General features: G+C 32.2%; 3 protein-coding genes across 4 annotated transcripts; all 3 read left to right on the forward strand.

The window, feature by feature from the left end:
• The first annotated feature begins 772 nt into the window (after positions 1-772).
• Positions 773-4,536, forward strand: pus1 (pseudouridine synthase 1). 2 transcript variants are annotated; one of them, XM_082140262.1, is made up of 6 exons: positions 773-1,019; positions 1,101-1,318; positions 1,786-1,923; positions 2,588-2,690; positions 3,086-3,771; positions 4,376-4,536. In XM_082140262.1, the coding sequence occupies exons 2-6, from the start codon at positions 1,139-1,141 to the stop codon at positions 4,406-4,408; spliced, it is 1,140 nt and encodes a 379-aa protein (XP_081996388.1). In that variant the 5' UTR covers positions 773-1,019; positions 1,101-1,138; the 3' UTR covers positions 4,409-4,536. The 2 variants fall into 2 exon arrangements, with proteins under 2 accessions (XP_081996388.1, XP_081996387.1); XM_082140261.1 differs by having other exon boundaries at positions 774-1,019; positions 1,151-1,318.
• Positions 4,537-5,144: 608 nt separating this feature from the next.
• On the forward strand, positions 5,145-10,439 carry noc4l (nucleolar complex associated 4 homolog). The gene is made up of 15 exons (XM_082140247.1): positions 5,145-5,318; positions 5,427-5,547; positions 5,740-5,846; positions 6,272-6,379; positions 6,470-6,619; positions 6,735-6,837; positions 7,755-7,789; positions 7,875-7,925; positions 8,021-8,132; positions 8,456-8,516; positions 8,610-8,720; positions 8,837-9,000; positions 9,722-9,804; positions 9,951-10,064; positions 10,194-10,439. The coding sequence occupies exons 1-15, from the start codon at positions 5,178-5,180 to the stop codon at positions 10,308-10,310; spliced, it is 1,578 nt and encodes a 525-aa protein (XP_081996373.1). The 5' UTR covers positions 5,145-5,177; the 3' UTR covers positions 10,311-10,439.
• Positions 10,440-11,368: 929 nt separating this feature from the next.
• On the forward strand, positions 11,369-13,523 carry phpt1 (phosphohistidine phosphatase 1). The gene is made up of 3 exons (XM_082140279.1): positions 11,369-11,606; positions 12,369-12,496; positions 12,594-13,523. The coding sequence occupies exons 1-3, from the start codon at positions 11,462-11,464 to the stop codon at positions 12,684-12,686; spliced, it is 366 nt and encodes a 121-aa protein (XP_081996405.1). The 5' UTR covers positions 11,369-11,461; the 3' UTR covers positions 12,687-13,523.
• The last annotated feature ends 120 nt before the right edge of the window (positions 13,524-13,643 follow it).

A 13,643-nucleotide genomic window follows, 5' to 3' on the forward strand; every position in this document is an offset into this window, starting at 1 on the left:
TATATTTTAATTTATATTTATTTATTTTTAAAGTGTATTAAATTGCATACATTTTAATTAAACTATTACATAAATATTAAATATAATATTAGATTTTAAATGTATTATTTATTTTTTAAATTAAACTTTATACATTTAAAAGTTTATGTATTTAAGATTTTCAGTTATATTTTAATTTATATTTATCTTTAATTTATGTATTAAATTGCACACATTTTGATTAAGCTATTACATAAATATTAAGTATAAATTCGATTTTTAATTTATTATTTAATTTGTTAAATGTAATTTTATAGATTTAAAATTATGTATTTAAGAATTTTACAGTTATATTTTAATTTATGTATTAAATTACCCAAATATTAAATTTAATTTAGATTGTAAATGTATGATTTTATTAAATTAAGTTTTATACATTTAAAAGTTTATGTATTTAACAATTTTACACTTATATTTTATTTTATATTTATTTTTGATTTATGTACTTAAATATTACTTAAATACAAATAAGATTGTACATGTATTATTTATATACATGTATTGATTAATTTAGTTATTTAATTAAATTGCATACATTTGGACTATTTTAATCAAACTATAAATATTAACTATAAATTTGCTCGGTGTAATTGAATATGTGAAATTAATACATATATGATTACCTATAAATACACTTGAGGGAAATTGTAAAACATGGCTCCCCTCTTGGCAACTTTTTTTGAAAACATGGCAACCCAATTTAGTTCTCGCGATATTCGGCGAGATGTGAAAGTTCAGCCACTCCACGTGGGTGTATTCATCATGGTACAGGGGAAGTACATAAGTTGTTGCAGTGAAGATAGATGATACTGCTGTCAGAAGTCATTTGTCCAGATCAATAGCATTTATTGCAAATCATGCCGATTTTGTACAAAAGATAATTGTGAGATCCTCACTGGAGAGTTTGTAATGACATGCTGAGGTCCTGTCGGATCATTCATATTTTATCACGTCATTTATCCCATTTCTCAAAATCAAAGGTACGTTTCTTAATGCGTTCTGCTGTAAAGTAATTGATGAATGTTCTTTTAGTGTTCACCGTTAACTGAAATGCTCTTCAGGGTGGCCAGGTCCAATATTAAAATCCCGTGTATTTTGCATGTCCTGCAAGATGACTGAGGATTCAGTCAAAGCTTTGAAAAGACCAGCAGATGATGCGCTCGTTGAGACTGAACATGAGGACAAGAAGATTAAAACAGACCAAGATGAGAAGAAATACCCCAAGAAAAAAGTGGCCCTGCTGATGGCATATTCAGGCAAAGGCTATTATGGGATGCAGGTGAGTTATGATATGATTTATATATCGCTGTCAGTGTGGGGTGTTACTCAAAAAAAAAAAAAGTAATTTATTACTAGCTTCTTATTATATCTTCAACAGAGTGATTAAATCACTGTACTAAATACTCTCTCTAAATCCCATATCAACCTCGACTAGTTAAACAATACAAGGATGGATGAAACTGCTTTTTTAATTCATTCAAATAAATAATATAAAACCGAATAATTGTTCTTGAACTGACCAAGTATTTAAATGGAGAACTTGCATTAAAAACAAATTTTTTACATACATTAGTCGTAAAATGTTGATGTTAAATCCACCATTGTTTTAGAATTGTTCTGTAGTCTGTACAGTATTTAATGCAATTAAATCACAAGTAACTCATGTAATTCATTACTTAGTTATGAGTTACACCCAACACTGATTGCTGTGTTGCCAGAGTATTAATATTTATCCTGTTCATCCAGAGAAATGCAAAGAACTCTCAGTTCCGAACCATCGAGGATGAGCTGGTCACTGCTCTTGTCAGAGCAGGATGTATTCCAGAGGGCCATGGAGATGACATGAAGAAGATGTCTTTCCAGCGGTGTGCGCGAACGGATAAGGTGGACACTTTAACCTGCTGCATTTTATTATTAGTGTTATTATAGTTATTGCTAAAAAAACATAAAAACATTTCCGTTACTTGAAATCAAATCAATGTTAACTGACATTAAAAATGAACAAAAACTATAAAACTGATTTGATACATTTTGAAGATTATTTTTACATAATCAACAAAAATAAAAATGCACTATAATTAACATAAGTAAAATGAAGTAAAATAAAATAATACTATATATAATAAATAAATCTGTTTTAAATATATATTATTAGTGCTGGGCAAAGATTAATCGCTATTAATCGCATCCAAAATAAAAGTTTGTGTTTGCATAATATATGTGTGTGTACTGTGTATAATTATTTTGTATATATAAATACACACATATGCATGTATTTATTTAAGAAATATTTGCATGTATATACTGAATATGTATTTATACATAATTTATATTATATATAAATATAAATAATTTATATATAAATTTAAAAAAAATCTTAAATGTATACATGCATATGTGTGTATTTATATATACAAAATAATTATACACAGTACACACACATATATTATGCAAACACAAACTCTTATTTTGGATGCGATTAATCTTTGCCCAGCACTATATTATTATTTTAAGCATAGTTGCTGATTTCTTCTCATTGCATTGACAGGGTGTTTCTGCGGCGGGTCAGGTCGTGTCTCTGAAGGTGTGGATGATTGAGAACATCCTGGATAAAATCAACGCTCATCTGCCATCTCACATAAGAATTTTAGGTCTAACCTAAAGGTTTCTTTACATACAGTATTTCCTAGAAATCTGTATTATTTTAGTATCATTTATATACTACTATTGTTGCATTTATATTAATAATATTGTGCTCTTTTATTTTTATATTTTCAGTTTTCATTTTAATTTTGCTTTAGTCAATGTGCTTTTGTCATTTTATTAGTTTATATATATTTCTATTTAGGTTTAATATGTTTTTATCTTAGTTTTAGTCATTTTAGTACTTATTTTATTTCTAATTTTCAATAATATTCTAATATTTATATCTGATTTGATTTCAGCTTTATTTTCAATTACCGAAATTTTTTTTTAATAGTTTTAGTTACAATATTAATACTGACAGAAATCTCTGCATCACATTTACATTTTCTCAAATTTGCAGGATACAAGAGAGTCACGGGCGGCTTCAATTCCAAAAACAACTGTGATGCCAGAACGTATTCCTACATGCTCCCTACTGTGTCTTTCTCCCCGAAGGACTATAACCAGGAGGACACGTCATTCCGTGTGAGTTCAGAGACCCTTCAGAAGGTCAACCATTTGTGTGGCCTGTACAAAGGCACCCACAACTTCCACAGTTTCACTTCGCAAAAAGGTCCTCGGGACCCCAGCGCCAAGCGCTACATCACCCACATGTCCTGCGGAGAGCCCTTTGTGAGACAGGGAGCTGAGTTTGCTGTCATCACAGTAAGAGGCCAGAGCTTCATGATGCACCAGATCCGAAAGATGATCGGCCTTGTGATCGCTGTAGTTAAAGGATATGTGGATGAAGGGGTGATCGAGAGGAGCTGGGGAGAGGAGAAAGTTGACATTCCCAAGGCTCCTGGGCTGGGGTTAGTGCTGGAGAGAGTGCACTTTGACCGCTACAACAAACGCTTTGGAGGAGATGGCATCCACGAGACACTGGAATGGACTGAGGAAGAAGAAGCCGTCGCTGCTTTTAAGGACAAGCACATTTATCCGAGCATCGTGGAGACTGAGCTCCTGGAGAAGTCCATGGTGAACTGGATGGCTACGCTATATATCCACGATTTTGAAGCCACGGCCACAGGAAGCCAAGAGAACAAAGTGGGTATTGTTGAGCTGGTGTGTAATTGTTGTAACATACAATCTCCTTTTTTCACCTAATGAATATTCGGTAATACTTTACAATAAGGTTCCTTTATTAAACATTAGTTAATGTATTAACTAACATGAACTAACAATGAGCAATACATTTATTACTATTTTTGTTCATCCTTGTTAATGTTAGTTAATACAAATAAAGCTGTTCATTGTTAGTTCATGTTAGTTCACAGTGCATTAACTAATGTTAACAAGATTTTAATAAAGTATTAGTAAATGTTGAAATTAACATTAACAAAGATGAACAAATGCTGTATAAGTGCAGTTCTTTATTAGTTAATGTTAACTAATGTAGTTAACTAATGAACCTTATTGTAAAGTGTTACCGAATATTCATATGTGTCTTATTGTTTGACTTTCTGAAATCAGGGTAAAGTATTTTCAATTTTGAATAATTATCAAATATTTGAAATACTTTAACCTGATTCTATTTTCCTCATAGTTGGGGCAGCTGGTGAGGAAGTGTTGCTCTGTCTCTACTTTTCTCTCTGAAATCATTGAAAATGATTATGGATTATAAACACTTTGTTTTTGTTTTGTTTTTCAGGATGATGACGAAGATGGAAATGCATCTGACTGAATCACTGAGATGAAGACATTCTTTTTTGTTAAATCTTTTATTTTGGTTTTTACTTGTGTGCTAACATTCAGTTCCAAAGTTTGTGCTGTAATGATAATTCTGAAATAAAACATTTTTTTAAAGCTTTACGTTTTCGTTTGTTGAACGTTGTTAAACAGTTTTAATGTGTATTTGCAATAAAAAAAATTACAGTTCAGTTATTATTGGACCTTCTGTATTATTAGTAGATTGTAAAGGTTTGTGAATTAGAAACATGTGATGCCTTACCACGTGTTTTCCTCTAGGGGGCGAATGGTGTCAGCCGAATCCTCCATTGAGTCACTAGACATGCTCTGGTCACATTCAAATATCAAGGCTTTTTTCCTTTGCTGAAGAATTTTGTTAACTAGAACGTGCCATCTTTTAAATTTAATACATTCAAGAATTGGCCCTTGACAGACTACTGAATAACAGACAATTAAATACAATTCCTTACTCTGTTCGCATCACAAACCATTATGATTGGTCCAGCCTGTGGTGGGCGCAATGAAAAGTATTTGGTGTCACGTGACAAATATGACTTGCATACTGCTTTCGACAACACCTTAATAGGCAGTTAAACTGAGTGAGTGAAAAGTTTAAATTAATTTATAATTATTTGGAATTGAACGTTCGTAAATAATCGCTGTTGTACCAGTTTATTCCTTTTTCATGGTAACACCAGCTGACCACTAGGGGCGACCTCACCCTTTGACACCAACACGACAACACTTACTAGAGAGCAACAATCATGGCGCCGTCCAGGGACAGCAACGTGAAAGAAGAAAGCAGCCAGGTTTCATATAAGAAAGATATAAATACTAAAACAGATCGTATAATTCAAAACAGGAAACATGCTAACGACATATTCGACGTCATTGAATATTTACAGGTATGTTATTCTTATTTCATAATGGAGTCTCTTGAATTCGACATGTTATGTTCAGTTCTGTACATTAATTGTGTTAATCAATAAACATCCATTTTTTTCTACTTGCAGTCCGAAAAGGAAAAGGAAATCATTTTCGCCACTAATGCCTGCAGTAAGATTTTCTGTGAGTTGTTAGACAGAGGAGATCTCTATGTTGGTGAGCTGCCGAAAGAAGAAGACCTCATGCATGGTAAACTTCTATTCGTGATTTACCTCACAGGGGCAAAGTGAACAGACATCTGTCTGTCCAGTGTATTTCTATGTAGTTTACCAAGAGGAAATCGTGTGTGTGTGTGTGTGTGTGTGTGTGTGTGTGTGTGTGTGTGTGTGTGTGTGTGTGTGTGTGTGTGTGTGGTGTGTACTTGGTTGGGTCTCTTTCCAGGTGATCTCAGTGCTGAAGAGAAGTACCATATATTTATGAGACACCGTTACAACAGTTGTGTGGAACTTCTTCTGGAAAATATAGGCCATGAAGTTTTCCAAGTGAAGGTGAGTGGGTTAATTCAAATTGCATGATGATTTAGTTTTTATAAACTTGGTCTTTTAATCAAGTTTTCATGTGCACATACAGTAAATTGGATTAGAAACAAATGTGTAATACAAATGTCTATGAGATATGCAATAACTAACACACTAGTGTTATTTTAAATTAGCTTTATTTTTTTTTAAGTTTAGCTTGTTTTATTGTTATTTTCTTTTGTTGTTGTTAATATTGTTTCTATGTAGCTTTAACTATTTTTGTTTTAGTTATTTTAGTACTTTAACCTTTAACTTTCTGTATTCTGTTCAAGTTTGTCATTTTTATATTATTAAAGGTAAATTTAATTTACCGTAAACAATTTTTAATGGTTTTAGTTAACTATTGCAACACTGTAACAGTGTGATATTGATTTCCATTATTTTCATATTTTCAGGAGACGTCCCTCTGTGCCCTGATGAAGTTTGTTGCAGCGGAAGGTAAACACCCTCTCCAGAATTTGGACTGGTGTGAACACTACAACTTTCCTAGGGAGCTCATACTGGTCAGTTTAATTTATAACAACAGCTGATATTGATGTGTGTTGCTCACTGACTCCATATGGGCATAAAGTGTCTCGCTCTCATGTTCATAGGCCCTGGTGAAGCATCTTCTCTCGGAGAAAGAGGACATGTCACTGCTCATCTCCAGGTTTCAAGAGTTTATGGAGAAGGATGATGTGCGCTACTACGTCATGAGTTCAGTACGAGACAACATAACCAGAGTTATGGGCAGAAACAAAAGGGTGAGTGTGGTTTAGTTTACATAGCCAGTTTTTAAAATATTTTTTTTATAATGTTTGCGTATTTATTTGTTCATCAGTTAAACAGGCTTATTTTATAATTTGATCTGTTTTTTAGGATGTGATGCCTGTGTATCAGAATAATGTGTTCACACTCCTCTCGACCATCAACATACCCAGCCAAGCATCAGAAATGACAAATTTCCTTGTCAAACAAGAGAGTAAGTTGGTTTTGTTTACTCTGGTGAAAAGGTTTGGAACAATTAAGATTTTTTTTACGTTTTTGTAAGAAGTCTCTTATGCTCACAGACGCTGCATTTATTTGATGAGAAATACAGTTAAAACAGGAATATTGTGCAATATTATTACAATTTAAAATAACTTATGATGAACTTATAAGATTTATTCCTGTGATGTCATTATGTAACATGATCCTTCAGAAATCATTCTAATATGCTGATTTGTTGATCAAGAAACATTTCCTTTTATTGTCAATTGTGAAAACAGTTGTACTGATTCATGTTTTTGTGGAATAGACTACCATTTATAAGTTTTGGGAACAATCTTTTTTTCAAATAATAATAATAAATACTTTTATTCAGCAAGGACACATTCATTGATTCAAGTGACAGTCAAGATATTTATAATGTTACAAAAGATTCTATATCTAAATGTTGTTTATTTGAACTTTCTATTCATCAAAAAATCCTGAAAAAAATGTATCACAGTTTCCACAAAAATATTAAGCAAAAAACTGTTTTCAACATTGATAATAAGAACCATTATTAATAATTGATCCCCAATAATATCTGATAATAATTTAGCAATAAATCAGCATATTAGTATGATTTCTGATGGATCATGCGACACTGAAGATGCTGTAATGATGCTGAAAATTCAGCTTTGTCATCACCAGAATACATTACTTTTTAAAATATATTAAAATAGAAAACAGTTATTTTAAAATGTTTTGCTGTATTTTTTAATTAAATAAATTTAGCCTTGGTGAGCATAAGAGACTTCTTTCAAAAACATTATAAATATAAATTATTCCAATCTTTTGACTACCAATGTACACTGTATTGTACCAATAAAAATGGTGTCCCTTATAAATACCATTTTTCTATGATTTTATAAGAAAAACACGAGGATTGGAAAGCAGCCAGATTAAAGGTAAACAAATTCAAAATTTCTGCATGTATATTTATTCTGTCCAAAGTTCATTCTGGCATTATAAATATCTTAATTTTTCCTACAGGAGCATAAACGAGCTTTTGAGCAAATGTGGTTGGTGTTTCTCAAGTACAAGGTAAAACAACCCTATTTCTATAGATTCTCATTACATACTCCATGTGTGTAAAGACCTTTCCTGTGGTGTTTTGACTGTGTTGTGGGTTCCCATAGTTACCTAGCAGCATGTACAAGAAGATCCTGGTCATCCTTCATGAATCTATACTGCCACAGATGGGTGATCCCACAATGATGATTGACTTCCTGAGCGCCGCCTATGAGATTGGTGAGTTCAGGGTTCACCAGGGGATCAATGCTTTACTTCACTTTATTTGTGCTGTGATGGCATTTACATCCATTTTCATTCATTAAAACATGTGTTTGATTTCTTCTTGATGGTCAGTATGTTTCTATTCCTTCCTTTAGTGTTAATTGTTTTGTTTGTTTTTGTTCGCATTGGTTGTTTAGTGTAACAGGCCCAATAACTGAAAAGTGAATAATTATTGGGCTATTTTGAATATATCTGCATATTCATAATTGATTGTAATTAATTGCTTTTTATCACATGTATTTGTTTTTGTAACACTAATCTGTCTGTGTTTGACTCAGGTGGAGCGATCAGTTTGTTGGCTCTGAATGGCTTGTTTGTCCTCATCCATGAACATAATTTGTAAGTATTAAACCATTTCAAAAGCCAGTTCTCTGATCTATATCCACACCTTCATATTTAAAAAAAAAAACCATATCTGTTTTTGTTGTGTAGGGATTACCCAGATTTTTATAAAAAGCTGTACAATCTGCTGGATCCCTCCATCTTTCATGTCAAGTACAGAGCACGTTTTTTCCACCTGGCAAACATTTTCCTGTCTTCAACGTAAGTTTAAACTTAATACTTTTTATTTTGACTAAAGATCGATATAAGCAGTTTATCAGTGTCATGTTTTGATCTTGAATACAGTTGTAACCCGTATGTTCTGACCTCTCTGACAGACATCTGCCAGTCTACCTGGTGGCAGCGTTTGTGAAGCGTCTCGCTCGTCTGTCTCTCACAGCGCCACCTACAGCTCTCCTCATACTTCTGCCATTCATCTGTAATCTCATTCGCCGGCACCCCTCATGCAAAGTTCTCATCCACAAACCCAGTGCTGCAGAAGGTACCTTACTGATAGAATCTTCCAATTATGTATTTTTATTCAAAATATTTATTTATTTAACATCAGTTACTATTTGGCTATAAATAAACATACATGTTAACTCATACTTATTTATTTCATCATATATATATATATATATATATATATATATATATACATACATACATATATACATACATACATTTTAAATGATTTTATTTGTATTATTTACTATATATTTGTATATGTAGATTTGTATTTGTATGTTGTTTGTTGTTGACATATTCAATTGAATTTGTTTATTTAAATTTAAAAAGTATTTTATAAACATTTATTTGTGTAAAATATATACATATTTTGTATGTTTTACTATATATATACATATATATACTTTTGTACATTATTTTGTTAATTTTTTGTGTATTTATTTTGTTTTATTACATTTATTATATAAATATTTATTTAAAAAATGTTTATTAAAAATAAATATGAATTGTATTTATTGATTTTTAGTATTTATTCATATTAGTATTTATATATATATATATATATATATATATAACTTCAATTTTGTTTAAATTATATAAATGTATTTTATTTATAAATTTAATTATTTATTTATTTTTATTTATTTATTCAACCAATCCTCTTCATTTTAACCAAAATTTAATAGGTGGTATACAGGAACAATTGTCATTTTTCTGTATAATAAATAAATGTTCTTGTCAATGCTTTTAATCAGAGCCTTGCGATGACCCATATGTGATGGAAGAGAAAGATCCGACTCAGTGTCATGCTCTGGAGAGCAGCCTGTGGGAGATCAAGGTAAGACCACAAGACAACTATTCATATTGCTACTTGTTTGGAGCTGTCCTTTTTGATTGACATTGACAGGCTCACCATCCACAAACTCAATTAACCTTTGAATATCTAAAAAGTAATCCATTAAAAAAGGCAAATCTTTTTTTTAGACATTACAGAAGCATTACCATCCAGATGTGGCCAAGGCCGCCATGATGATCAATGAGCCTCTTTCTGAACAAGAGGATGACATCAGTGTGCTGCTAGAGCTCTCTACTTTTGAGGTAATTAGCAACATTTTTTCCATAAACTACTAGAACATGATTTGTGAATATTGATAGTAATGTTTGCCCTGTGTTGTAAGTTTATAATTGCTCAACTAATCATTATGCCCTCCACATTTTGAATGGCAGCTAATGGAGCGAGAACTCAAGGCTGAAAGGAAGACGATACCGCTGGAGTTTGACTCAGCCACAGAGCTCCTGAAGAGCTCCAGAGAGGTGCTTGGAGTGCACTTTTCTCTAGAGTAGCCACACTTATTTGCAGATTCTCTGTCCTTCTATGTGCTTTTCAAAATCTAATCTATGTATAAAAATGTTTGTGCATCAACTATGTTAGTGCTTTCCCCAGTCTGAAGAAATAAACATTTGTACAAATAAGCACATGTTGAATGTTTTGTGGGCTTTAGTGAGTATTGCACAGACAGAATCTCTTTGTAAAATAATTATTAATTGTTAATTATGTAAGCTTCACAATTTATAGATTAAACCATTAACCCTTGCAGATTTCTTTCATTGTAACCATACTTATCACAACCAAAATAGCATAGTACAATTTGTTACTACTTTAAAAAAAAGTCTAAGAAGCCCCTTAGTTTCATAGTAAAATCATATCAAGATAATACTGTGGAACTTCAGTATATATGGTAAATAATTTGAAATCTTTGTCATTTTATTTTATGGGCTAGTTTTTCATTTCATGTATATCGTTTTTTTAACGCAGTGGTGACTAATACTATGTTACCACAGTTTTAATGTAGGGACGGTAACTGTAATGTTAATTTCTATGGTGATTTTCCTTCTTTCTTTTTTTTAGTTCACCACTATAGTTTTCTTTCTTTTCTTTATCTCTACATAAAAAGCAGGCATTATCATTGTTATTAAGAACATCCAAAATAAATACAAACAGCATACATTGAAAGACAACAATAAATAATAAATGTTTATAAAAAATGTAAATACTAACACCAAAATGAATAAAAGCAAATTATAACAAATGAAATGAAACTTAAGGGGTTTAATCAATGTAGAGTAGAAGTAATTTATAGTTTTAAAGCACTCCTTTTCCTAAGTTGCTTTAAGGATTGAAATAATTTTGAAATGCTGCAAAAGTCGGATTAAATCTACATAATGTGTAAATAAAACTTAACTATAATCAAAATATTGCACAGAAATTCTACTTCCTTTTTTTTTGCATAAACATTGAAAGGTAACTTCAAAGGCAGGGAAGCCATCTGTGTTCATTTTTGTAATTTTTCTCCAACCCTGTAGGTGTCGCTAATATGAATATGTTCATTCAAGTTCGCCAAAAACACAGCAGTGGTAAATGAAACGCTTTTCTGTTGCTGTAGTTCTAAACTTAGCTGTCGTGTTAGGGGTTTTCAGTATCGCTTTTTGCAATAATGTCCGCCGAACGTCTCGCTAAAATCCCAGAGGCTGATATAGATCCCAATGGCGTCTTCAAATACGTCCTCATACGGGTTCACAGCAAAGATGATGATTCATATGTTGATATTGTGAGAGGATACGCATGGGCCGAGTATCATGGTAAGGATACGTTCATATGTTTGAATGAATGACAGGAGAGACAGATGGAAGAGTGTGCACATTTATTAACAACACGTGCAATCGGTTTTGGATATGTCAGAAAATACATTTTAAAATAGTATTAAGGCTGAATAACAGCTGACAATGACAATTATTTTGGCTTTAAGTTTAGTGGGAATATCGAATCGTTTAGTCTTGGTGAGCTTTATGCCTCATTTTTAAAGAAATTTAAGATTACATTTTGAGTAAAATAATATGTGCTATTGACTTACATTGCTACTGTTTTAGAATAGAATAGTGATGTTTCTTAAACGAAACGAATCAGTGTTTTGAACAAATTTTCTAAGCTTACGAGTCGTTCTAGTTCACTTGCAGAAATGGCCAATCAAAGAATCTTTTTAGTGAACTGATTAAAAGCTTTGCATAAAATTAAAATTAACTCCTTTTTACGTCTATTTGCATACAAAGGTTGTGATTTGGCCTTTTCTGTCTTACATGTATTTAACTATTTTTCCTCTGTATATAATATGTTTACAACTTCTCTGGCTGTCATTTTACTTAAGTTCTTACAACAACAACAAAAATTATATATATTAGCAACTACAATGAAGCACTTGAGTTACTATAAATACAAAATAGTTCATTACCGTATCATTTTAGACATGTTACAGTTTTTAGGAACTTTCACTGCACATTTGATAGGAGGACAAAAGTTTATTTGTGTCTTGCTACAAAACCTTCATAAGGTTGTATCTCCTTAAGCTGATATCTATGACCGTGTGGCTGGAGAACTGGAGAAAAGTGGAGGATTGGATTGTGAGTGTCTCGGAGGTGGAAGAATCAAACACGACAAAGACGCAAAGAAGATCCACGTCTACGGTTATTCCATGGTATGCATGATCTTCCTGTGTTTAATGTTATACGCCTTAAAGGTAATGATCCCATAATCAGTTCTTCCTCTTTTTTTTCTTTTTTTTTTTGTTCCAGGGATTTGGAAAAGCAAACCATTCTGTTTCCACAGAGAAGATAAAAACCCATTACCCAGACTATGAGGTGACCTGGGCAGATGAAGGGTACTGAGTGGGTCACATGGGATCTAACACATCTCAGTAGGAGGACTCAATATTCCAGGACTACTGATGTGCCAAGGCTGAGAAAGAACTCTCTAGAATGTTTCTGATTTGGATGGGTGTGTGGATAAAACGCTTACTCCATTATTTTTGATTGGTTTTTAACTGCATACATGTGTAGAATAACACATGGCAACAGAGAGAGAAGAATGCACTTATGTTTATGGTCATTGGTCTTTATAATGGCAAATATAGGAAATGATGAAATAAAGCACAGAACAGCTTAGAGGGAAAGGTTAAGTACTTCATCCAAACCATAAAAAGTTATATAGTGCAACAGCGACATCCTGAAACGATAATAAAGTGCTCTTAGAAATTGCCAATACTGCTTTTTTTCTCATGTATTTAAGTTGGAAAAATGTTGGGATACAACCAATTAGTATGGGAAACTACTGTGCTTAACTACAACATATAAAATGAATCTTAATGATTTCTAAAGCGACATGGACCCTCAAACCTGATCCAGAGGTTGTAAACCTTGCCTGATGATCCACTTCACATCCGTTTTGTCAGCAATTTCATTAGAAGATGCCATTAGGATATGCAATGACTTTCTTGACTAGGAATATTATGACATAATGACATCCTGAGAATGTTTAACATTCTGAATTTACAACATTTAAAAAAAACAGTATCAAGTCAGCACTTTCTTTTTTTAACTTAATTTCAGGCCTGATGATTATGAATCAAAATCTTCTTGTATCAGTTCCATTTAAATTGTGTTGTGCAAATGAACAGAAGTGGATTGCACAACAACATTAAATAAACCCATTTATTTTTGCCTCTAGTACTGAATCTGCTGCCTCTTTTATTGCATTTATTTTATTTCTTGTTTCCTTGCTTATCTGTCAACACTAAAAAATGTGGCTGCGATTTAGTTATAACAACTTAAAATTTGTTGAGAGAA

The sequence above is a fragment of the Leuciscus leuciscus genome (genome assembly GCF_965113295.1).
Source record: "Leuciscus leuciscus genome assembly, chromosome: 16".
In the NCBI taxonomy this organism is placed as follows: domain Eukaryota; kingdom Metazoa; phylum Chordata; class Actinopteri; order Cypriniformes; family Leuciscidae; genus Leuciscus; species Leuciscus leuciscus.